The sequence below is a fragment of the Bos grunniens genome, chromosome X (assembly GCF_055505025.1).
Source record: "Bos grunniens cultivar Pamir isolate PY7600 chromosome X, Bosgru_T2T1.0, whole genome shotgun sequence".
Taxonomy (NCBI): Eukaryota; Metazoa; Chordata; class Mammalia; order Artiodactyla; family Bovidae; genus Bos; species Bos grunniens.
In genome coordinates this window covers 839,003-865,914 of record NC_141194.1, presented here as the reverse complement: position 1 = coordinate 865,914, position 26,912 = coordinate 839,003, and the positions used below count along the sequence as shown (strand labels likewise).

At 51.0% G+C, this 26,912-nt stretch overlaps 1 protein-coding gene across 2 annotated transcripts; it reads right to left on the bottom strand.

Annotated features, from left to right (window-relative positions):
* Positions 1 to 266: 266 nt before the first annotated feature.
* On the bottom strand, positions 267 to 26,828 carry ASMT (acetylserotonin O-methyltransferase). 2 transcript variants are annotated; one of them, XM_086386056.1, is made up of 8 exons: positions 26,176 to 26,828; positions 22,877 to 23,051; positions 20,470 to 20,599; positions 19,766 to 19,834; positions 8,530 to 8,648; positions 7,377 to 7,517; positions 4,663 to 4,785; positions 267 to 1,291 (listed from the first exon to the last, which is right to left on the bottom strand). In XM_086386056.1, exons 1-8 carry the CDS (start codon positions 26,242 to 26,244, stop codon positions 1,080 to 1,082), a joined length of 1,038 nt encoding a protein of 345 aa, XP_086242182.1. In that variant the 5' UTR covers positions 26,245 to 26,828; the 3' UTR covers positions 267 to 1,079. The 2 variants fall into 2 exon arrangements, with proteins under 2 accessions (XP_086242182.1, XP_086242181.1); XM_086386055.1 differs by lacking the exon at positions 4,663 to 4,785.
* Positions 26,829 to 26,912: the final 84 nt, after the last annotated feature.

The following is a 26,912-nucleotide window of genomic DNA, read 5'->3' as shown; positions in this document are numbered from 1 at the left end:
GGAGGAGGGATTAGCTACCTTGGAAGATCCCCTGGAGGAGGGAATGGCTACCTTGGAAGATCCCCTGGAGGAGGGATTAGCTACCTTGGAAGATCCCCTGGAGGAGGGAATGGCTACCTTGGAAGATCCCCTGGAGGAGGGAACAGCTACCTTGGCAACAACCTCATAGATACAGACAGCTTGTTGCCACAGGTGCAGGCTGGGAGGTGAACGAAACAGGGAAGGACGGTCAGAGGCACAGACTTCCAGGTATAAGCCACACAACATGCAGCATGTTGATGGTAGTTCATGACGCTATATTTATTGCATATCAGAAAGTTGCTAAAGGAGTAGATATTAAAACTCCTCACGACAGACCTCTTGGACTCTATGGTGCAAAACAGACCAGCAATTCTTTTCTGCTTTTTCAAACTTAAACAATTTGGGATGTGTCCACGATCTATCCATTTCCTTGCGTATCAGTGTCCTGGGTCGATCAAAACAAACCAATGGGATCATGACTTAAAACCACAGACATTCACCCTCCCTGAGTCCTGGAGATCAGATGTCTAAGGTCAAAGGGTCCCAGGGCTGAGCTCCCTGCAGAGTCTCCATGGGAGGGTCCTTCCCGCCTCTTCCGGCTTCTGGGGGCTCCAGGTGTCCATCCCTGGGCTGGTGGCCGCCTCCCTCCCATCTCCGCCTCCGTCTCCACGTGGCTTCTCCTCGGCGTCCGTGTCTCTCCTCTTCTGTGTCTTATAAGGACCCTGTCCTTGGGTTTAGGGCCATCCCCATCCAGGAGGACCCTCATCTCAGACCTTTAACTCCATCACAGGAAGGAAGCAAAATAGAATGGACTGGAATCAAGTGAAAATAAGGATAATTAAAGAAAGTAAGATAAAACTCCATCCAGTTTTATGTGGCCATCCGTGGGCATAAACCTCATATCCCTCGACAGGGCAGAAAAACAAGAAACATGCAAAATAGACAGACAAGAATGGGAAAAAAGAAGAAGAAAAAACAAGAATGAAACGTGACCGACACCGTCTCTTCACTGCAGGCGTTGCGTCATGACGGGGGTGCGGGGTCACACGCTGCAGGGCTCACTTCCTGGCCAAGACAGCATCGTAGGTTCCCCCCGTCCTCCGGCACCGCACGTCTCGGAAGCCGGCGGGGGCCAGGAGCGCGCGGTACTCGGCGGGGGTCCGCTCGCGGCCCTCCGTCTGCACCAGCATGTTCAGCGAGTACAGCAGCGTGGTCAGAGGGCCCCGCCCGTCCGCGTCCAGGAGGCTCTCGATGACCAGGATGCCGCCACCTGCCGCGGGGAGGGTGAGGGGTTGAGCGAGGGTCAGCCCAGACCCAGGACCCGCTGGCCACTCTCTCCTCGCCCGGCTTCCTGCGCACACCCCCGGCTCACAGGTTAGCCCACAGCTCCGGGCATCTCCCACCCTCCCCTGCAAGATGGACCCTAATCTAGGACCCCGCGCGGGACAGACCCTGACCTAGGACCCCCCGCGGGACAGACCCTGACCTAGGACCCCCTGGAGGACAGAGCCTGACCTAGGACCCCCGCGGGACAGAGCCTGACCTAGGACACACAGCCATCGTCCCCTCTTTCCTCCCAGCTCTAGAGGCCAGCGTGGCCCGTAGGCACTGGACAGAGCACACGATTAAGCAGGGCTGTGTCTACAAACACTGTCCACCCGCCTCTGGCTGGTAACCAGGAGCGGCTCAGTCGCTTCAGCCGTGTCTGACTCTTTCCCACCCCATAGACTGTAGCCCCACCAGGCTCATGTCCACAGGACTCTCCAGCCAAGAATGCTGGAGAGGGTTGCCGTGCAAGGACAGGGTCCTTATGAGAAATGGAAAAGGAGACAGACAGAGCCAGAGGAGAAACCAGGTGGACACAGAGGCAGAGACGGGAGGGAGGCGGGGAGAAAGGACCATCGATCCTCAAAACGCATCCTTCGGAACGCACCCCCGGAAAACGACATGTGACCGTTTGTTCTTATTTTCCAGCTTCATCGCTTAGAAACAAATCCACAAAACGATGTGTCACGTCATTTTCTCTGAAAGCTCAAAGGCGAGTGTGCCAATCAAGCGATCAAAGTAACCCTTACACACGTTCTGACCCGTTTTATTCCGTACCCGATTCTCAGACCAAACGCCACGTTCTCCTGGCTTCTTTAAAAAGTCACCAAGTCCTGGGTCCTTTTTGGACAATGGATCTCGTGGCTAGGAATGCCCACACTCGCTCCCCCTGACGTCAAAGTAAGATCCGTGCGTTATTGGTAGTAATTTGCAGCAATGCAGACACAATGGGGCTGACCATCAGTAGGAGGCTCGTGGGGAGAGGCGGAGATGGGACCTCCAAGCAGCGAGAACGTGAGGAAAAGAGCTTTGCCTCCAGATGTGGGGGATTCCCCTAGCTGCGCTGTCTGGAAGGTCGTGTCTGTACCATGCATGCAACATCTGAGTGTGCCGATACATATTCACGCACATACATATACCGATGCAGACACGTGTAACACAGACATGCATACACATACGTACCCATATGTACACGGGTGTCCCTGATCGCTCAGTGAGTAAAGACTCCGCCTGCAGTGCGGGAGACCCAGGTTCGATTCCTGGGTCGGGAAGATCCCCTGGAAAAGGGATAGGCGACCCAGTCCCGTATTCTTGGGCTTCCCTGGTGGCTCAGCTGGTAAAGAATCCACCTGCAGTGCGGGAGACCCGGGTTTGATCCCTGGGTTGGGAAGATCCCCTGGACAAGGAAACGGCTACCCACTCTGGTATTCTGGCCTGGAGAATTCCATGGGCTGTATAGTCCATGGGGTCGCAAAAGGTCGGGCATGACTGAGCAACTTTTATGGCCCATAATGTAACTACATACACAAATGTAATATAGTTTTACTGTAAATATATAGTATTTTAATATTTAAAATTTTTACATTTCAACGTTTTTCATGATATTTATTTTTAAGGATATCCAAAAATAACACAAATTACGTAACGATTATTTTATATTTTTGACATCCATTCATTCATTTACTATTTAAAAGTAAACGCTTAATATATAAATTTTAAATGTAAATATGACATGCTTTATGTGTTATATATGTGCATGTCCGGTCGCTCAGTCGTGTCCAGCTCTTTGCGACCCCATGGACTGTAGCCCTCCAGGCTCCTCTGTCCATGGGATTCTCCAGGCAAGAATACTGGAGGGGGTTGCCATCTCCTTCTCCAGGGGATCTTCCCGACGCAGGGATCGAATCAGAGTCTCCTACATTTGCTACACTGGCAGCTGAGTTCTTTACCACTCGCACCACCTGGGATTTGTGTATATATATGTGTGTGGGCTCCAATCCTTTGGCCACCTGATGCGAAGAGCTGACTCATTGGAAAAGACCCTGATGCTGGGAAAGATTGAAGGCGGGAGGAGAAGGGGGCGACAGAGGATGAGACGGTTGGATGGCATCACCGACTCAATGGACGTGAGTTTGAGTGAACTCCGGAAGCTGGTGAGGGACAGGGAGGCCTGACGTGCTGCAGTCCATGGGGTTGCAAAGAGTTGGACACGACTGAGCTACCAAACTGAAATACAGGAAGCAAACCAGAGCCCACACAGCATCACCCCCGGGAGAAACTCATAGTTTCCGTGACCTTGGAGACGCCGAGCCACGCACATTCTTCTAAACAGAAAAACCGCAGGCAAGCCAGTACCCATTTGGGCAACTTTTTCTATTTTTTTTTTCTTTTAACTAATTTTTTATGGACCTACAGCTTCTTGACAATGTTGCGTTCGTTTCTGCCACACAGCAGAGGGAATCAGCCGTGCGTGCTGTGCGCTGAGTCGCTTGAGTCGTGTCTGAGTCTGTGCGACCCCATGGACTGCTGCCCACCAGGCTCCTCTGTCCATGGGATTCTCCAGGCTACAGATACATATATATCTGTTCCTTGGCGATTTTCCTGTTTGTACAAACTAATAATAATAATGATACTAGGGTTCAGTGAAGGACGTCCTCAGATGTCCGCTGGCTAAGACTCTGTACGCTCAAAGCAGGGGACCCGGGTTCCACGCCTGGCCAGGGGACTAGATCCCGCCTGCCACAGCTAAGAGTTTGCAAGCAATGACAAAGGATCCCGTATTCCAAGACGAAGTTGGAAGATCTCCAGTGCCGTGGCTAAAGCCCAGCACAGCTAAAGAAATGAATCGGTAGAAATAAACTTAAAGGACCAAGGTTTCAAACGTCCCTCTACACAAAGTCAAAAAAAAACAAAAAACAACTCAAGTCACCATCCAGTGACGTCAGTGTGCATTGAAACATAAATAATTCACTTTTGCTCAACACACTTCCTAGAGCTCCCCCACGGAAGGGCTCTAGACACAACCCTCCAGGAACGACTTCACTCCTGAAAATGACACCGTACTTTGAGAACCGCAACTTCAGGGTGGGGGGAACGGAAGAGTGTGGCGATGAAGAGACGACACGAGGGAGCCCGTGGCGTGCTGGTGATCGAAAAGGAGGGCAGCCTCCAGAGGCCGGCCGGAACTCCGGCCTCACACGCAGAGGCGCGTCTGTGTCCCCGTGACGGGCTTTGCGAGCCCTCGTCGCGTCGAGACACCCGTACTCTGCCCTGAGTGGACCCGCGGGCCCGGCGCCCGGCGTCCCCGCCACCGACCTGTCCTGCAGGCCCGATAGACCCTGTGCAGCAGGTGGCAGCACTTGGCATCGGTCCAGTCATGCAGGACCCTGGCCAGGATATACAGGTCCGCCTCCGGGAGGGCGTCTGTGAAGAAATCCCCTGCAACACAGGCGCGGGGGCCCCTTGTCAGCCTGCCTCAATTCCAAGTGAGGACACCCACACCCAGCGTGGCCAGGTCACTCATACACACAGACCTGGCCCCAGATGCCCCCAGCTGCTGACCTCCCGAAACAGAAGACGTCTCCGTGTGACGATGAGACGATTCTGAACGATGGAATACTCCCTTTACGCCCCCTTTCCGCGTCAGCTCTGGACAACGGTTTTATTTTTACTTGATTTCAGAAAGTCTCGTGTAAATAGCACCCTTAAAGCAGCGGTCCCCAACCCTCCTGGGCTTCCCAGGGGGCTCAGATGGTCAAGAATCTGCCTGCCAATGCAGGACACCAGGGTTTGATCCCTGGGTTGGGAAGATTCCCCCTGGAGAAGGGAATGGCAACCCACTCCAGCATTCTTGACTGGAGCATCCCCACGGACAGAGGAGCCTGGTGGGTACAGTCCATACATTGCAAAGAGTTGAACACGACCGAGCAACTAACCCTTTCATTTCACGTCCATCTAGTTTTCCCAGCTTCCAAAGCCTGCTTCTTTTTCTTTTTTAAAAACCAATGGGACCTGTAGTGTCTTTCCTGCTTTCTTTTTCCTTCTTCTCTTTTTCTTTCTTCTCTTTTGTCTTTCTCAGCCTTCCTTCCCCCACCCCTTTCTTTCTTTCTTGCACTGGGTCTTCCAGCATGCAGGAACTCAGCTCCTGGACCAGGAGTGGAACCAGAGCCCCCTGTCCTGGAAGCTCAGAGTCTTAGCCACTTGGGCCATCAAGGAAGTCCCCCAAAGGCTCCTTCTTCACCCCATTTCCCGGGTGAGGCACAGAACTGACACCGTCAGCGCATGTATTTCCAAGAAGATGCCCTAGAGGTGGTTAACTTCACACTGAGGTCCTCCTTCTGAGCACAAAATGGAAGGGGGCTCCCCAAACTCAGTCATTCAGATTCAGTATATTTTAATTCAACGGTTTAAAAAAATCCAACATAAAGCCCCCCATTCCGCACCCCCCAAAAAAAGAAAACTTCCTGATGGTCTAAATTTCAGAATTTTAAATAAAGGCAGCATCCAGTCCTTTAAGGACACGGTCTGGCACATTCTGGTCACCTTGAAATCTGCCTGTCGGTTGCAGAGTCATTGGAAAGGAGCTGACCCTTCACCCGGGTCAGTCAGAGTCCCCCCGCATACGGCCCTGGATGGAATGCTGGCGGCCTGTCCCTTGAGATGCCCTGAACTTGGAGGTGAACTTTTTAAAAAAATAAAATAAGGAATTAATTCCCCTGCTGTCCAGCGTTTAGGACTCCATGGTTTCATTACCAAGAAAATAGGTTCAATCCCAGGTCAGGGAACTAAGATCCCACAAGCTGCATCCCATGGCCAAAATAATAACAATAATCATAATAATAGGGAGTTCTTGGCAGATCTCAGAGTGGACAGAAATGATACCCCCACCTGCTGTGTTCCTCCTGACACAGCAGAGAAAAAGAGTCACAAACAGCCAGTTGTGTCTACACATGGAGGTACACGGTATCTACAGCTCAGACCTCGGTACCGAAGTGACGGCCTGCAGCTGGGAACCGCGCCCCACGTTTCCAAGGCAACCACAAGTCCCTCGCAGCGGTCCGCAAAGCTGCTGTGGTTTCTGAGCCTTGGGACATCTGAGAAGCTTCTGTCTTTTCAGTCGATAACTGTCCCCTCACCTTGCCTTTGACCCACGTCGCTCATTGCCACTCGCACACGAGCTGGTTGTAAATAACCTACGTGAGTTTCCCGGGACGGCCGTAAGAAGTGCCCAGAGACCAGGACATATGTCCTCTCCCAGCCCTGGAGACCAGACGTCTGAGGTCAGGTTTCCCAGGGCTGAGCTCCCTGCAGAGGCTCCAGGGGAGGGTCCTCCCCGCCTCTTCCAGCTTCTGGGGGCTCCAGGCGTCCATCCCTGGGCTGGTGGCCGCCTCCCTCCCATCTCTTCCTCCGTCTCCACGTGGCTTCTCCTCTGTGTCCGTATCTCTCCTCTTCTCTGTCTTATAAGGACCGTGTCACTGGGGTTTAGGGCCACCCCTATCCAGGAGGATCCTCATCTCAGACCCTTCACTGCATCACCTCTGCAAACACCTTATTTCCTAAAGTCCTGTTTACAAACTCTGGGTGAGGAGACACACTGAACTCAGTACAACACTCAGGAAAGAATTAACTGCAAGAAAACAATACCCTCCCACATTTCCCACCCATCCTGCATCACAGTTCTAGGTTTAAATGCCCGGGTGCTCAGTCGTGTCCGACTCTTTCATGACCCCATGGACTGTAGCCCCGCCAGGCTCCTCTGTCCATGGGGATTCTCCAGGCAAGAATACTGGAGTGGGTCGCCATTTCTGTCTCCAGGGGATCTTCCCGACTCGGGGATCGAACCTGCGTCTTTTGCGTATTCTGCCCTGGCAGGCGGATTCTTTACCACTGAGCCCCCTGGAAGCTCCATCTTAAGGGGGTGTATTTGGATGGTCCAGAAAGCCACACTGAACGCCCACTGGCTCCATCTCCCCAGCCCCCCAGGACCCACGTGTTTCCCTGTGGACACAGACAGTGTTCCAGACACCCACCTTCATGGAAGCTGATGCGCTCGTCCTCCGAGGCTGAGAAATGTCTCTTGGCGATCTGCACCACTCCTGGGATGTCGAACACGATGGCCCGACATCCCGGGTACAGGGACACGCACGCCTTGGCCAGAGCCCCAGAACCGCCTGCAAGAGAATGTGGGCTGTGACAGCCCTCAGACCTGGGCGGTACCCACAGTCTGGTCTCCATGGTGACAGGCTCACGTACAAAGCCCTGTATCTAAGGCAACTTCCTGGCTGGACCAACCCACACATCCACCTTCCATGTAGACTCTGACCTGACGGCTTCCCGTCGTCCGCCCAAGGACAGACAACAGCCAGGCAGAGGAAGCCCCTGGGCAGATGCCACGGGAAGACGTGCCCATGTCTCCCTGTGGGAGACATTTCCAGGGGACACCCGGGTGAGACATGGAGACCTCCCTCCAGATGCCAGCAGTGTGAACATCTCAGAGTCAAGGAATCCACTTTTATAAAATAACCTCAACCTAAAGGTCCATCAACAGAGCTATGGATGGAGAAGATGTCGCACACGTATACAGTGGAATATTACGCAGCCGTGAAAAAGAACACAGCGATGCCATCGCCACGATGCGGATGGACCTAGAGATGATCGGACCAAGTGACGTTCATCAGAGACAGAGAGACAAATACCACGTGACGTCACTCATTCGTGGAACCTAAAATGTGATACTAATGAACTTCTGCGCAAAACAGAAATAGAGTCTCAGACACGGGAAACAAACACACCAAAGGGGAACGAGGGGAGGGATACGTGAGGAGACTGGGACAGACACGGGCACGCTGCTATGAATCACTCTGATACTTGACAAGTTTCTAGTGTGCAGCGCAGGGAATTCTACTCAATATGTGTGCCTGTGCTAAGTCACATCAGCTGTGTTCAACTCTGTGTGACGCCGTGGACCGTAGCCCCCCAGGCTCCTCTGTCCATGGGAGTCTCCAGGCAAGAATCCTGGAGTGGGTTGCCATGCCCTCCTCCAGGGGATCTTCCCGACCCAGGGATTGAACCCAGGAGTCCTGCATTGCAGGCAGATTCCTTACCATCTGAGCCACCAGGGAAGCCCTAGGTTCTACAAACAGGGTTCCAAACGCAGCTCCAGGGTCCGGGGCGGACACTCACCCCCCAGGTCGCAGATGAGCGGGAAGGGGGACAGGTCGAAGGCGGCCAGCACCGTCGCCCCCTCCAGCCTCCACACGTCCTGCAGACCCTGCATGAACTGCAGCCTTTCGTCCTCGGACCTGGAACACGACGAGATGAGCCCATGAGAACCTTGTGGAGTCCAGTAGGTATCACCCTGAGCAACGACGCGGGGGCCCCTGAGCTGAGCAAAGACCCGGGTCCTTCACCCACCGGGGTGGAGCGCCAGGCAACTGGGTCAGCTGTGCAATGCAGGAGGCTGGAGGCTGGAGGCCGGTGAGGGTTGTCCACACAGGCTGGGGGAGGGGGCTGGGCATGATGGATTCAGGGACGTGGAGACAAGTGGAGGGGGAGCTGGGTCCCGGGAGGAGGGGGGAGGAGGCTCTCGGGAGGGGACACAGGTGAGAAGGAGCCAACGACGCTGCAGGGTAGGCAGGCGAGGGGGGCGGTGAGGGTCTCCTGGGGGCAGCCTCTCTCATCTCAGCCTCTGCAGAGGCTGCTCTGTGGTTTTGGAGTCAGTGGGGAGGTAGGGAGGCAGGGAAGAATACACAGGCTGCACAGCCGGCCCCGGGTCTCAGGACCCTCAGCAGTGACCACCCTCCCTCCTTAATTGTTGGTGCATTTCCTGCCCCAGCCTGGGAGCAGCCACACACACTTCAGACAGTCATGAAGCCACCAGCATCGTCTGACACGTCGTCACGGAGTCACCAGCAAGGTCTGACCCCTGTGGCGTCACATGTCATCTGACGAGTCACCCACAGCTGACGCTGGTGCTGCCTGCAAAGCCCCAGGCTTGTCTCTTTCCACAGCCCGCCCCAAAAGAAAAAGGATTTCCCCGCTCATTCTGGACAGATTCAAGGAGTGCCTAACTTTTCTACTGGAATATTACTCGGCCAAGAAAAAGAACAGATTAATGCCATTGATAGCAGCCTGGATGGACCGAGTGACTTATGCTAAGGAAAGAAACTCAGAGAGAGAAAGGCAGATCCTATACCACCGACAGGCACGTGCTAGAAATTTAGGCAAATCAACCATTTTACCAACACAAACACACTCACAAACTTAGAAAGCGTTAGGCGCTCAGTCCTGTCTGCCCCTCTGCGACCGCACAGACTGTAGCCCGCCAGGCTCCTCTGTCCATGAGGTTCTCCAGGCAAGAACACTGGAGTGGGTTGCCATGCCCTCCTCCAGGGGATCTTCACGACCCAGAGTTTGAACACAGATCTCCACCATTGCACGCGGATTCTTTACAGTCTGAGCGAACAGGAAAGACCTAAACTCTGAAAACCAAGTAATGATTATAAAAAATTTAGAAAAAAAAGAAAGGGAGAAAGGAAAAATTGAGTTGGCTAATAACAAATGCCACTTGGGCACGCATCCTTGAGCACTCCAGTCGTGTCCAACTCTTTGTGACCCGATGGACCGTTGCCCACCAGGCTGCTGTATCCATGGGATTTTCCCAGGCTTGAACATATATGTCACAGATGATGAAAATGGATCTGTTGAGTAGCATGGGGCAGTCTAGGGAACACCCAGGAATCACCTTATATGGGGGAAAGAACCGAAAAGAGAATATACCCGTGGCTGTGTCTCACTGAACCAACTTCCTGTACACTTGAAACAAACCTATCACTGACCGTCAACTCTGCTCCAATGTAAAGAAACAGCCAAAGAACAAACGGAAAAAAGCAAAAGCATCGCATGGAGTAATGCTGCCCTCTTGTGGCCATGTTTGGTAACAGCGACTATAAAAGCTGTGTTGACGGGCACTTAATATTCCCAGACTTCCCTGGTGGCTCAGATGGTAAAGCGTCTGTCTACGATGCGGGAGGCCCGGGTTCGATCCCTGGGTTGGGAAGATCCCTTGGAGAAGGAAACGGCAATCCACTCGAGTACTTTTGCCTGGAAAATCCCATGGACAGAGGAGCCTGGTAGGCTACAGTCCATGGGGTCGCAGAGACTCGGATACGACTGAGCGACTTCACACTCAGGTTAATATTCCCAAGCTCTGTGGGGCTCCAAGTACTTCTGCCCTCCTAGGAGTCTCCTAGGGGTGTTCAGTGAACAAGAACTCAAAACTGGGCAGATGATCACAAAGTCAATGTCAACAGATACCTTTAACTTGCACTCATCAAAAACATATCACATAAAATGATCTCAACACAGTCAAACATTAGGGAAGGGAACAACAGACGGGTTCCAAACAGGAAAAGGAGTCCGCCAAGGCTGTATATTGTCACCCTGCTTATTTAACTTCTATGCGAGTACATCATGAGAAACGCTGGGCTGGAGGAAGCACAGGCTGGAATCAAGATTGCTGGGAGAAATATCAATGACCTCAGATATGCAGATGACACCACCCTTACGGCAGAAAGTGAAGAGGAACTAAAAAGCCTCTTGATGAAGGTGAAAGAGGAGAGTGAAAAAGTTGGCTTAAAACTGAACATTCAGAAAACTAAGATCATGGCATCTGGTCCCATCACTTCATGGCAAATAGATGGGGAAACAGTGGAAACAGTGTCAGACTTTATTTTGGGGGGGGGCTCCAAATCACTGCAGATGGTGACTGCAGCCATGAAATTAAAAGACGCTTACTCCTTGGAAGGAAAGTTATGACCAACCTAGACAGCATATTAAAAACCAGAGATATTACTTTGCCAACAAAGGTCTGTCTAGTCAAGTCTATGGTTTTGCCAGTGGTCATGTATGGATGTGAGAGTTGGACTATGAAGAAAGCTGAGCGCCGCAGAATTGATGCTTTTGAACTGTGGTGTTGGAGAAGACTCTTGAGAGTCCCTTGGACTGCAAGGAGATCCAACCAGTCCATTCTGAAGGAGATCAGCCCTGGGATTTCTTTGGAAGGAATGATGCTAAAGCTTAAACTCCAGTACTTTGGACACCTCATGCGAAGAGTTAACTCATTGGAAAAGACCCTGATGCTGGGAGGGATTGGGGGCAGGAGGAGAAGGGGACGACAGAGGATAAGTTGGCTGGATGCCATCACCGACTCAATGGACGTGAGTTTGAGTGAATTCCGGGAGCTGGTGATGGACAGGGAGGGCTGGCGTGCTGAGATTCATGGGGTCGCAAAGGGTCGGACACGACTGAGTGACTGCACTGCACTCATGGCCCAGCAATCTCACCTCGAGGCATATACATGGAGAAAACCATAATTTGAAAAAATGCACGCACCTTGATGATCATAGCAACACTCGTCACAATGTTCAAGATGTGGAAGCAACCAAGCTGTCCATTGACAGAGGCGCAGATGAGCAAGGCGTGGAATACGACTCAGATGAGGAAGCTGTGGTATCCACACACCGTGGAATATGACTCAGCCGCAAAAGGAGAAAGAAGCCCGGTGCACTTAGCATAACAGAACCACTTTCCTGGGGTGAAGAACGCGCAGCATCAGGGATTATTAGCGAGAGGCAAACCAGATTTCAATGCAGAATCACTTGGCACCGGTCAGAATGGCCGCTGTAAACAAGTCCACAAACACTCCGTGCTGAAGAGTCTGTGGAGGAAACAGAATTCTCCTCCTACCACCCGGGAACGCAAATGGTGCCAAGCACTATGGACAACAGTCTGGATGCTCCTCAGACAATTAAAAGGGAGAGAGAGAGACAAGGCAATCAGAACAGTCCCTAACACCACACACAGCAAGAATCTGCAAATAGCCTAAGACCTAGATGGAAGGACAGGTTCTATGAAATTCTTAGGGGAAGTACATGCAGGACACATTTTGACATCCACCCCTTGGAATAATGGGGCTTCCTTGGTAACTCAGCGGCTAAAGAATCCCGCAATGCGGGAGACCCCTGGTTCGATTCCTGGGTTGGGAAGATCCCCTGGAGAAGGGAGAGGCTACCCACCTCCAGTATTCTTGGGCTTCCCTGGTGGCTCAGCTGGTAAAGAATCTGCCTGCAATGCGGGAGAGCTGGGTTCCATCCCTGGGTCGGGAAGATGCCCTGGAGAAGGGAAGGGCTACCCATTCCAGTATTCTGGCCTGGAGGATTCCATGGACTGTATAGTCCACTGGGTCGCAGATAGTCAGACACGACTGAGTGATTTTCACTTAGAAGAATGAAAACTAAACTCAAAACGAAAACAGGACCTAATTAACCTTAAAAGCCTTTCCACAGCCAGGACATCCTCAAGGAAAGAGAAATCCTTAAAATTGTGGGGGGGAGGATCATTTTCAAACCAAGATACCTGCCAGAAATTCATCTCCAGAACATACAAACAGCTCCTACACCTCAATGTCAAAAACACAACCAACCCGTGGAAAAAAAAAAAAAAAGGGCCAGAGATGGAAATGCATATTTCTTGCAAGCAACTATAGAGGTTGCATTAGATCCATGAAAAGTGCTCGGCACCAGGAATTATAAGGGAGAGGCAGATCAAATTCCAGCGAGGTATCGCTTCACACAGCTGAGAATGGTCATGGTCAAACCCTCTACACACACCCAATGCCGCAGACGCGGTAGAAGAGCACGGGGCCCTCCTCCTGGGCTGCTGGGAATCCAAACAGGTGACGGGCGTCATGGGGGACAGCGTAGGCAGCGCCTGAAACAATGAAAGCCAGAAGGAAACGGGAATATTCCCAAGACCGTACACTAAGACGCACTTCAGGAAAGACCGAGATCTAAATCGGAGGACACGGACTGTGAGCCTCTGGACGAAAATACAGTCAGGACGGCCTTGCCGTCCACTCGGAGTAGTGAGATATACACCCAAAGTAAGAAAACAGGATCTGCTGCTGCTGCTGAGTCGCGTCAGTCGTGCCCGACTCTGTGCGACCCCACAGACGGCAGCCCACCAGGCTCCCCCGTCCCTGGGCTTCTCCAGGCAAGGACACTGGAGTGGGTTGCCATTTCCTCCTCCAATGCATGAAAGTGAAAAGTCAAAGTGAAGTCGCTCAGTTGTGTCCGACTCTGAACGACCCCATGGACTGCAGCCCACCAGGCTCCTCCGTCCAGGGGATTTTCCAGGTAAGAGTACTGGAGTGGGGTGCCACTGCCTTCTCCGAAACAGAATCTAGTTAACCGCAAAAGAATTTGCACAGCACGGGGAATCCCACATGAAAAGATAACGCTCAGGATGGCAAACAATCTTTGCAAACCAAGATACCCACGGAGAACTCGTGTCTGAAACACAGAAACAGCTTGTGCGGCTCTGTGTCAAAAACACACACACACAGACACACACACACACACAAAAACAAGAAATAAAGGGGACATAGATTGAAATGGGTACGTCTTCGAGAAGGCAGAAAGATTGCATTAGGGACATGAAAACGTGCTGAGCATCACTGCTTACTAGAGAGAGGCCACTTAAAAGTCTGGTGAGGTATCTTATCACCATACACCTTGCCCATCTTGTGAGAATGGGCATCTCACAAAATCTCCAAAATAAACGCTGAAGAGGGTGTGGAGGGGAGAGAGCCTCCCTGCACTGTTGCTGGGAGTGGGAATCGGTCCGTGCAGGAGGGAGAAGAGTATGGGGGTCCTTCACAAAAGAAAACAGAGAAGCATCTTAGGACACGCTCACCCCGACCATGGGCACAGAGCCAGAGAAGCCCCAGGGTTTCCAAAACATAGGTACACTCGGGAGATCACAGCCGCGCCAGGAAAATAACCAGGACACGGAAACAGCCTGAGTGTTCGGGGACAGGTGAACGGGTAAAGAAGAGGGGGCCTCACAGACACGACGAACCATCAACTCAGCCACGAACGAGCAGGAGAGAATGCCACGTCCAGTGTGAGAGAAGGAACCAGAGGTGATCAGACCTAGAGAAGCCAGGCAGACAGGGCGAAGGAGACCACTTGTGGCTGGAATCTAACAATGGATACAAACTGCTTTACGCAAGAGAAACAGACGTTGGAACAGAGAAAAGAAACTTACGCTTATAAAAACAAGAAAAGTTAGTGATGACGGATCCATTTAGAGTTTGCTGATAACACACACATTTGTTCATGCTGAGCGGCTCAGTCGTGTCCGACTCTCTGCGACCCCGTGGACTGTAGCCCATCAGGCTCCTCTGTCCGTGGGATTCCCCAGGCAAGGACACTGGAGTGGGCTGCCATGCCCTCCTCCAGGGGATCTTCCCAACCTGGGGATCAAGCCCTAATCTCCTGCATTGCAGGCAGATTCTTTATCCACCGAGCCACCAGATTATAATATAATCAAACAGATGATCCAAAATGACCTACTGAATAGCAAAACGGCGTCTACTGAACACACTCTAACCACCTATATGGTGGAAAAATAAAAAAGAGATAAACATCTATGTATAAGGAAATCCAAGTTCCTGTACCCTTGAAACAAATACAATATCGGAGGAATGAAGCGTTCTCCAAAGTAAACTAACATTTCTACTACAAAAAGGGGTTAAAAAAAACAGTTTCTGGAGAAATTCTGCCACCTCGTGGCTGGGCTTTGTAACGACACATATAAAAGCTGCGTTTGCTGTCATTAAATTGAGGGCAGGAGGAGAAGGGGACGACAGAGGATGAGATGGTTGGATGGCATCACCGACTCCATGGGCATGAATTTGAGCAAGCTCTGGGAGATGGTGGTGGACACGGAGGCCTGGCGTGCTGCAGTCCATGGGGTCGCAAAGAGTCAGACCCGACTGAGCGACTTTTACTTCACAACCCTCTTGAACAATCGTGAAGAGGTTCATTTGGATCCACCACACAGAAAATGAACAATGAGCCAAAAATAAGAAAAAAGCATGTGGGCACAGACCTTAAATGCATTTTGACAACTGACGACATCGAAAACGATAGAGAAAGAGACTCTCAGAATGGAAAAGAAATTTTTTCTAACCAAGATACCCACAAGAAATTCACCTCCGATTGCTACAAACAGCTCACACATCTCATATCAAAACCACAAAACATCAGAGATAAAAAGACTCCAAAGATAAAAATACATATTCCTTCCAAGAAGGCATACAGAGGGCCATTCCACTCATGAAAAGTCGCTCAGCATCACTAATTATTAGAAGGTACTCAAAGACAATGAGGGATCTCCTCATACCGGTCAGCACGACCATCATCGAGACATTCTACCAAGAACACGTGCTAACAAAGGGCGGAGAAAAAAAGGAAATCCTCCTACACTTTTGCTAGGGAACTACATCAGGGCAGGAATTGTGGAAAACAGCAAGGAGCGTCCTTAGAACACTAACCCTCCAGAAAACGTACGACCCAGCAATCCCACCTGTGGGCTTAGATCCAGAGAAACATCATGATTCAAAATGACACACGCACCCCTGTCTTCAGGACGGCGTGATTTACAAAGGCCACGAAAGCGAATCGACCGAAATGTCTGTCGACAGGAAAATGAAGACAGAGTGGGGCCCACCTCTCCCCTGGAGCACGACTCAGCCACACAGAGGACAGAATAAGGCCACGGAGAGCGGCATGCCCCGACCGAGTGGCCGTCACACTCGGGGAGGGAAGGAAGTCAGAGACGGGGAGACAAAGGTCCGGAGATGCCTCCTACACCTGGATTGTAGATATTCATGCGGACGAACTAATTACACAACAGAGACAGACTCTGAAACTGAGAGAAATTACCTATAAGTGTCACACACACACACACACACACAAGCTGTAATGGGGATGGGGTTATTTCAGAGTTTGGAATGGACATATTCCAGTTTCCATATACGATGTGATGATCAAAAACACCTGCTGAACACCACAGGGAACTCTACTGAACAGACGCTAATTACCTAGATGGGAAAGAGAGCCCGAGACAGAAGGATGGATGTCTGTGTATAAATGAATCAAGTTCCCGCACCCCTGAAATTAACGCAACGCGGGAAAGCAGCCGTGCTCCACCGTAACACACGGGCTTCCCCGGCGGCTCAGACGGTAGAGGATCCGCCTGCGGTGCGGAGACCCACAAGGCTCAATCCCGGGGTCAGGAAGACCCCAGAAGACCCGCGTTCCATCCCTGGGTCATGGAAAGATCCCCTGGAGAAGTGATTGGCAACCCACTCCAGTATACTTGCCTGGGAAATCCCATGGACAGAGGAGCCTAGACTCTTGAGAGTCCCTTGGACTGCAAGGAGATCCAACCAGTCCATCCTAAAGGAGATCAGTCCTGAGTGTTCATTGGAAGGACTGATGCTAAAGCTGAAACTCCAGTACTTTGGCCACCTCATGCGCAGAGTTGACTCATTGGAAAAGACCCTGATGCTGGGAGGGATTCGGGGCAGGAGGAGAAGGGGACAACAGAGGATGAGATGGTTGGATGGCATCACCGACTGGATGGACATGGGTTTGGGTGGACTCCGGGAGTTGGTGATAGACAGGGAGGCTTGGTGTGCTGCAGTTCGTGGGGTCACAGAGTCGGACACGACCGAGTGACTGAGCTGAACTATATATATTAGTATAATGAATAATCAACAAAAAGAAAACAGGACCTCATCTACCTGAAGAGCATTTGCTCAACAAAGAAAGCCCTGAACGAAAGAAACAGATAGTGTTCAGACTGCAAAAAAAAAAGTATTTGCAAATGAAGACACTCACAAGAAATTCAACTCCAAAACTTATGAGGAGCTCATGCATTTCAATATGACAAACACAGACAACCCAAGAAGAAAAAAAAAAAATGCCAAAGATCAAAATGGATATCTCGTCCAAGAAGGCATACAGGTTGGCATCAGGCCCATAAAAAGATGCTCAGCATCAGTAATTATTAGAAGCAAATCGAAAGTGCAATGACGCATCCCTTCGAACAGATCAGAATGGCCATCTTCAGAAAGATCTACAAAGATTAAGTGCTGCAAAGGGCAGGCGGAAAGCGGAATCCTCCCGCAGTCTTGGTGGGAAGCTAAACTGGTGCAGCAAACGTGGAAAACGGCATGGATGTTCCTTACAAAACTTCAGCATCCAGAAACCGTACAATCCAGTAATCCCACCTCTGGGCTCAGATCCAGAAAAAAAAAGTCATGTTTCAAAATAACACACGCCTTCCTGTTTTCAGGGCAGCACAATGCACATTGGCCAAGACACAAAATCCGCCAAAACGTCCCTTGACAGGAAAACGAAGGCAGATCTCTCTGTGCAGGAATACGGCTCACCCGCAGAGCAGAACGGAATAAGGCCGCTGCCAGCAGCCTGGATGGACCGAGTGACTCCGGTACCAAGTGACGGAAGTCAGAGAAAGACAGCTATCATATAACCATGACAGGGGGCTCTGGGTGTTCACGCAAACGAACTAATTTACACAACAGAGCCAGACTCTGAAACGGAGTAAAGAAACTTATGTGTGAAAGTTGCTCAGTCGTGTCCGACTCTTTGCGACCCCAAGGACTATACAGTCCATGGGATTCTCCAGGCCAGAATACTAGAGTGGGTGGCCTTTCCCTTCTCTAGGGGATCTTCCTGACCCAGGGATCAAACCCAGGTCTCCCAGCATTGCAGGTGGATTCTTTACCAGCTGAGCCACCAGGGAAGCCCAAGAATCCTGGAGTGGGTAGCCTATCCCTTCTCCAGGGGAATCTTCCCAACCCAGGAATCGAACCGGGGTGTCCAACATTGCAGGCGGATTCCTTACCAGCTGAGCTACCAGGGAAGCTCAAAGGAACTTATGACTATCAAAAAAAAAAAATGTTATATGAAAGTGACAAATGAAGGGTTAGGAATGAACATGTACACACTCATATATACAAAATTCATGATCCAAAAGTCTGTGCTGAATTGCACAGGGAAGTCACTGAGCATGATGTAACTACCTCTGTGAGAAAAACAAAAAACAAAAAAAGAATAAACCTCTATGTATAACTGAATCAAACTCTGGAATACCTGAAAAAAAAAAAAAAAAAAAACCACCAGGTGGAAACTCAACTCTGCTGCTGCTGCTAAGTCGCTTCAGTCGTGTCCAACTCTGTGCGACCCCATAGACAGCAGCCCACCAGGCTCCCCTGTCCCTGGGATTGTCCCGGCAAGAACACTGGAGTGGGTTGCCATTTCCTTCTCCAATGCGTGAAAGTGAAAAGTGAAAGTGAAGTCGCTCAGTCATGTCTGACTCTTAGCAACCCCATGGACTGCAGCCTACCAGGCTCCTCCATCCATGGGGTTTTCCAGGCAAGAGGACTGGAGTGGGGTTCTGAGTATTAGGGAAACGCAAATCAAACCTACAACAGGTAAATCATCTCGCACCGGTCAGAACTGCCATTATCAAAAACTGCAAACATTAAGTGTTGGAGAGCTCGTGGAGATAAAGGAGCCCTCTGCAGTTTTGGTGGGAATGTGTACTTGTCCAGGTATCATGGAAAACGGTATGGAATGTTCTTTAAAAACTAGAGAGAGAGCTATCGCACGATCCTGTGGTCCCGCCACTGGGGCATACACCTGGAGAAAACCATAATTAGAAAAGACACGCACCCCCCCCAGGATTCATCACAACACTATTCCCAACAGTAAAGACGTGGAAGCAACCTCAATGTCCACCAACAGAGGAATGGAGAAAGAAGATGCGGTGCAGATACAGGGTGGGATATTACTCAGTTGTTACAAAATGAAATCGTGTATATTTGCATAACCGAATCCCTTCACTGTAGAGCGGAAATTAATGGAACATTGTAAATCAACACGACTGCTGTCACATTTCAAGCAACCTAGATGCCCATCGACAGACAAATGAATAAAGACTCTGTGGTACATATACACGATGGAATATTACTCCGCCACAAAAAGGAACGCCTTTGAGTCAGTTCTAATGAGGTGGAGGAACCTGGAGCCTGTTACACAGAGGGAAGCAAGTCAGAAAAACAAATATCGTATACTGAGACATACATATGGAATCTAGAAAGACGGTACTCGTGAATGCATTTGCAGGGCATCAGTGGAGACGCAGATATAACAGACTTACAGACCCGGGGAGGTAGGGAGAAGGAGAAGGTGGGAGGTACGGAGAGACGTACATCACCATGTGCGATGCAGATAGCCCATGGGAATCTGCGGGATGACTCAGGGAGCTCAAACCGGGGCTCTGGGACAAGCTAGAGGGGTGGGAGGTGGGAGGGAGGTGGGAGGGAGGTTCAAGAGGGAGGGGACGCAGGCCAACCGATGGCTGATGCATGCGGATGTGTGGCAGAAACCCACACAATTCTGCAAAGGGATTATCCTTCAATGAGAAATACACAAATGTAACTCTCAAGCAGGACGCTATGGGAGTGGGTGGGCGGGGTCACCTGTAGATGGCAGAGAAGAGCTCCTCCGACGGGATCCCGAAGGCTTTCAGATACTGGTTCCTCCCTTCCCTGAAAACGAGGAGGAGACCGTCACTCAGGCCCCGAGACGTCACTGCACTCCGTTCATACGGCCTTGCATTCACAGACCTTACCCTGGCACCACAGATGGCCTCTGCGGGAAACGAGTAACCCAAGACTACTCAGGAATCGCTTTCCAGTTTGCAGTTCCGTTCAGTCCAGTCACTCAGTCATGTCCGACTCTTTGCGACCCCACGGACTGCAGCACGCCAGGCCTCCCTGTCCATCACCAACTCCTGGAGCTTGCTCAAACCCATGTCCATGGAGTCGGTGATGCCATCCAACCAGCTCATCCTCTGTCGCCCCCTTCTCCTCCCGCCTTCAGTCCTGCCCAGCATCAGGGTCTTTGCCAGTGGGTCAGTTTTTCACATCAAATGGCCAAAGTGTTGAAGCTTCAGCATCAGTCCTTCCAGTGACTGTTCCCTGTATTTCTATTATTACTCCATCAGCTCCACCTCACACCATCAGGCATTAGATCCGGGAGTTTGGAGACCCGTGCGCTAAGAAACCTAGATCTGGGAGCTTGGAGACCCGCGCAATAAGAAACCTAACACGTTGCTTCCTGGCACGCCCAGAAGCCAGCCCGCAGGCGGCCCTGGGGACTCGCGGGCGCGGCTGACACGCACCTGACTGCCTCTGCCAGGTGGCGCCAGCAGACGTAAGCGGTCCTGCCCGCGTACAGCAGCATGTCCCGCTGGGACCTGGGGCTGCCTCTCACCAGGTAGGTGCTGGCGAGCTCCGTGTTTGCATACACAGCTGAAAACAAACAGAAGGGGCGGGGGAATAAAGTTGGACACCCAGGCATCGCCAAGATGCCAACATTGATGCTGGCAACTTCCTGACTGCAGACGTGATTCCTGCCTGGGACGGTCGGCACCCCGACAGCTGGACCCTCGTCCCAAAGGACCGGCTGGCCTGTGGTGCAGGGGCTGCGTGTCCTGCCTGCCGCTTTCAGCCCTCGTAAATCCCACGGAAAGATCCGATGTAGCAAACGGAAAGGGCCAGCGAGCCCCAGTGTTGCTCAGTCCCTCAGTCGCCTCCGACTCTTTGCGACCCCGTAGACGACACGTGATACATGTCCGTGGGGCTCCAATCCTTTGGCCACCTGCTGCAAAGAACTGACTCCTTGGAAAAGACCCTGATGCTGGGAAAGATTAAGGGTGGGAGGAGAAGGGGACGACAGAGGGTGAGATGGTTGGATGGCATCACCGACTCAATGGACATGAGTTGGAGCAAATTCTAGATGGAGAAGGACAGGGAAGCCTGAAGTGCTGCAGTCTATGGGGTCGCAAAGAGTGGGACACGACGGAGCGACTGGACTGCACTGAATGCGCTCACTGTTTCTGCCCAATCTGTACCTGCCGAATGCTTACGGGGCTCCAAGGGGTCCCCAGGGCGACAGCGTTGCAGCCGGAGGTCCTGTAACCTGGTCTCTGAGCCGAGCATCCCAGCGTCTCCGGCCCGGCAGGTTAGCCCACATCCTGACGTGCCTACCCGAGGGTCTGCAGGTACAGCAGGCTCCTGCCGCCCCCAGGAGCTTCCCCTTGGACGTCCGCCATCCTCCGCAGGTGTGTCCTGGCTGGACCGCAGCCCGCGCTGGGGGTGCCAGTGGGGGAAAGGGAGGGGGCTGCAAAGCTTACTCACAGGGTGTGACTGCTTGATTCCCAAGCCCACAGCCATCTGAGTACCGTCAACCCCCAAACAACGTCCTCCTGTTCAAGTTAACTCACTTTCTCTGTTTGCACCCCATAAATCCAACGGGGACGCAAGTCCTTGCTTCAAGGAGAAAGCCCATCACCCACCCCTGTCATTGCCCTCCCACCCACCCCTATTCTGCCAGGCAGTGGTCCCTACACTTTGCAATTTCACAGATTCTCAAGATTCTTAAAAAAAAAAAAAAAATCTAAGTGATATAGGGCTTACAATTTTTAATTTTGCAAAGAAGGGGCATTAAAAGTAAAAACTGGCAAGGACCATCTTCTGTAAGAGGAAAGCAGCTTTAATACCAAAACAAGAATATGATCTTAACACAAAGGGCAACCCTTGAAAAGAAGCAGTTGAGCATGATGGAAAAATTACTCCCGTGTAACTTTTCGGTCACATTTCTGTCTCGTTCCTTGGATATTTCATCAGGGTTTCAGTGCAAACACCAGCCTCTGGAAACTTCCTGATCCACAGTCAGCAAATGACAACCCGAGTTTGGCACCCGGTTTTGGCCATCTGTTTTTGCCAATAAAGCTTTACTGGAACCTTGTTCCATCAACCTGTTCTGCTAAAGAGCTTTATTGTAACTCTGTTTCACCACCTGTCTGTTCTATAAAGCTTTACTGGAACCCTGTTCCACAACCTGTTTGGTCAATAAAGCTTTATGGTCACCCTGTTCCACCACTTGTGTTGACAATAAAGCTTTATTGGAACCTTGTTCCAGCATCTGTCTGGCTAATAAAGCTTTATTGGTACCATGTTCTACCACCTGCCTGGCCCATAAAGCTTTACTGGAACCCTGTTCCACAACCTGTTTGGTCAATAAAGCTTTATGGTCACCCTGTTCCACCACCTGTGTTGACAATAAAGCTTTATTGGAACCTTGTTCCAGCATCTGTTTGGTCAATAAAGCTTTATTGGAACCTTGTTGCACCACCTGTCTGGCTAATAAAGCTTTATTGGTACCATGTTCTACCCCCTGCCTGGCCCATAAAGCTTTACTGGAACCCTGTTCCACCACCTGTTTGATCAATAAAGCTTTATCGGAACCCTGTTCCAACACCTGTTTAGTCAATAAACCTTTATTGGATCTTTGTTCCACCACTGTCTGGCCAATAAAGTTTTATTAGGATCAGCCCCGCCCATCTGTCTGTCTCCAGCAGCTCTGATGCTCCAAAGGCAGAGATGAGTGTCATCTGCAGAGACCTCGTGGCCGGCCTTCCAGGCTCAGAAGACTTACTCTGTGGCTCTTTCCACAAAAATAAAACAGAAAACTGTGCTGAGAGTGCACCTTTAAAATGCCTTCTTCCAAACAGCCAGGGTGCTTACCTTTTCCTCCCCTCACGTCGGCTTGCAGCAGCTTCAGGGACACACAGGTGTTCAGTAGCAGCTCTGTCCCCTGGGGGCTGGAGCCCAGACGTGAAGACACTGCTGCTGAGTCCAGGGGCTCCAGGGCCTCTGCCAGGAGCTCAAACACCCCCAGCTCACAGGCAGCAAAGAGAACCTCGGGGCAATGAAGACAGAGTCAGCTTTAGTTCTCCGAAGACTCACACTCTTCAGGAGGGTGAGTCAGACAGAGAAGGGAAAATATCATCCGACATCCCTTACATGTGGGATCTGTAAAGAAATGACACAACCCAACTTACAGAATAGAAAGACTCACAGACTTAGAAAATGAACTTATGGTTGGTGGCAGAAAGGATGGTCAGGGAGTCTGGGATGGACATGGACACACTGCTGTCTTTAACATGGAGAACCAGCGAGGACCTGCTGGACAGCACAGGGAACTCTGCTCAATCCTCTGTAATAACCTTATGGTCACCAGGGGGAAGGATGGGGGAAGGGATAGTCAGGGAGTCTGGGATGGACATGGACACACTGCTGTATTTAATATGGAGAACCAGCCAGGACCTGCTGGACAGCACAGGGAGTTCTGCTCAGTGTCGTGTGGCAGCCTGGGTGGGAGGGGAGCTGGGGGAGAATGGATGCATGGGTGTGTATAGCTGAGTCCCTTTGCTGTCCACCTGAAACCATCACAGCATTGTTCATTGACTATGCTATGCTAAGTCACCTCAGTCGTGTCTGACTCTGTGTGACCCCATAGACGGTAGCCTACCAGGCTCCCCTGTCCCTGGGATTCTCCAGGCAAGAACACTGGAGTGGGGTGCCATTGCCTTCTCCGGTTCATTGGCTATACCCCAGTATAAAATTAAATGTTTACATTAAAATGGCCGTATCCATTCCTGTTCTGTTAAGACGGTATTAACTCTTATTCTGCAAAGATTGTATCTACTCTTCTTAAGGTTCTATTAGTTGTTATCCTTAATAGGTCGCTCAAAGTCCTACTATATTAAGATTGTATTAAGCTTTATCCTCTTAAGATGGTATCAGCTCTTGCAGTGAGCTCAATATTAACTCTAATTATATTAAATTGTAATGACTCTTGTTCTATTGAGATGTCATGAACAGTCCATTAAGAGTGCATTCAGATTTTTTTCTATTAGGATTTTATTGACTCTCCTTGTACGAAGGTCGTATTCAGCCGTATTCTATTAACGCGGAATCAGTTCTCACCCTGTTAAAGTTGTGTTGATTCTTGTTCAGTGAAGTTGGCATGATCTCTTACCCTGCTATGATTATACCAGCGCCTATATTCAGGTTTTATTCACTCCCTATTCCTGGGTTTCAGCAGACAAGCGCATCTGGGGTTTCCCTGGTGGCTCAGACAGGAAAGAGTCTGCCTGACAATGCCGGAGACCCGAGTTTGATCCCTGGGTCGGGAAGATCCCCTGGAGGAGAAAATGGCAACTCACTCCAGCATTCTTGCCTGGAGAATCCCATGGGCAGAGGAGCCTGGCGGGCTGCAGTCCATGGGGTTGCAGAGTCGGACAGGACTAAGCGACTGACACTTAGCCTGCAGTGATTGTATAAGCGCTGTGCTCGGGTTTGGTTCACTCTCTATGTAAAAACATTTCATGAACTCCTATTCCAAGTGGTCGTATACATTTTCTTGCCTTAACGTTGGGTGCAGTCTTATTCTATTGAGATATTATAAACGCTCACTCCATCGAGGTTGCACTCAGGTTTTTTTCCATTCATATTTCATTAGCTCTCCTCGTACACAGGTTGTCTTCAGTCATATTCTATTAAGATGGTTTCAGCTCTTGTTCTGTTAACGGGGTATCGACTCTCATTCTATAAGGCTGGAGGACGTTTTATTCTCTGAAAGTTGGGTGCGCTCTCGTTCTATCGAGGTTTTATCAATTTCCTCCTGAGGTTGCATTAAGTTTTATCCAATTAATATAGCGTTCGCTTTTCTACTGAGGTTGTATTAACTCTAATTATAGTAAAGTTGCAATCCCTCTTGTCTGAGATGTTTTGAACCCTTCCTACTGAGGTTGTATTCATATTTTATTCTATTGAGTTTTTAAATTATTTTTACTTATATTTATTAGTCTCCACCAGGTCTTAGTCGTGGCACGTGGGGTCTAGCTCCCTGACCGGGGGTTGAACCCGGGGCCCCTGCGTTGGGAACTCAAGAGTCTTAGTCACTGGGCCCTCAGGGACGTCCTTCTACTGAGTTTTACTCAGTCTCCCATCCCACTCAGGTTGTATTTACATTTATTCTCTTAACACTGGATTCACTCTCGTTCTACTGAAATATTTAAAGTTAATTTTACAGCAGTAGCTTTACAATGTTGTATTAGTCTCTGCTGGGCAGCAAAGGGAATCAGCCACCGTTTATACATATATCCCCTCTTATTTTGGATTTCCTTCCCATGTAGGTCAGCACAGTGGAGAAGGCGATGGCACCCCACTCCAGCGTTCTTGCCTGGAGAATCCCAGGGACGGGGGAGCCTGATGGGCTGCCGTCTGTGGGGTCGCACAGAGTCGGACATGACTGAAGCGACTTAGCAGCAGCAGGTCAGCACAGAACTCTGAGTAGAGTTCCCTGAGCTGTACAGCAGGTTCTCATCCGTCCTGTTTTATACACACGATCAACAGTGTGTGTATATGTCTCAATCCCAGCCTCCCAACCCACCCACGATTTTATTAAGTCTGTTGTTCTGCTGAGGTCCTATTCAGTTTTATCCTCAACGCCAGATTCACCTTTGTTCAATTGAGATGTTATTTCTTAATACTCGGTTTATATTAAGTTTTATTCTAATAAGATTGTATGCACTCTTGTTTCACTAATACAGTGAAAAAAGGGTTAGTCAGGCATGTCTGACTCATTTTTGACCCCATGGGCTGTAGCCCCCCAGGCCCCTCTGCCCACGGGATTCTCCAGGCAAGAATCCTGGAGCGGGTTGCCATTTCCTCCTCCGGGGGTCTTCCCAACCCAGGGGTGGAACCTGGACCTCCTGCGTTGCAGGCAGATTCTTTACCAAACGAGCTACCAGGGAAGCCCCTACAACTGTCGTTCTGAGACGCCACTCCGTGAGGGCCAACACATCCCTAGAAGGGCCCCAGGCCCCGGTGGCCAAGCTTCTGCCCGTGGACTCGCCCAGAGTCCCAGCGCACCCTCGCGCCCCCCGGAGGAGACCGCGTCCTCACTCAGCACTGAGTGCCTGTCGTCCTCCTCACCTCCCGGCAACAGAACCTCAGCCGGTGGAGCCTCTTCCTACCTGGGAGACCATGAAGCCGTTGGCGTATTCCTTCAGGAGACGGTAGCCCTCACCCTCCTGGGAGCACATCTTCCTTCCGGGCCGTTCTGGCTTGGAGGGACCCCGGCTATGTTAGCTTTGGGCTTCACCAGTCTATGAGCAACCTGGGCGGATGGCCAGCATGTCACTACTGACCCTGTAAGCTGGACGCCGGGGAGCAAGCCCAAGATGGATTGTTCTAGGAGATTCCATTAACCTGGTGAAGGGGATGAGAGAGCTTACGAGGGACCCCTGGGGCTTCTGTTCACACCTTCTGTCCCTGATGAGCACACAGCCCGAAAATCGCCTGTCACCCCCAGCCCCCTCCCATCCTTGTACCACCAGCGGTGCAACTGGTCCCAAACCCACATGCCCACTAATCACTAGGGATGATGACTCACTGCATGGACTGAACAGTCTCTGGGCCCTTCATTTCGGCCGGTGGCGGGGGTGGGGGAGGGTGGGTCTTGGGTGCAGCCATAACAAATGACCACAGAATGTGGGATTAAAACCACAGACATCTGTGCTCCCCCAGTTCTGGGGACCAGATGTGTGAGCTCAAGGGGTCCCAGGGCTGAGCTCCATCCAGAGGCTCCAGGGAAGAGTCCTTCCTGCCTAGTCCAGCTTCTGGGAGCTCCAGGCGTCCATCCCTGGGCTGGAGGCCGCCTCCCCTCCAGTCTCTGCCTCCGTCTCCCCGTGGCTTCTCCTCTGTGTCCCTG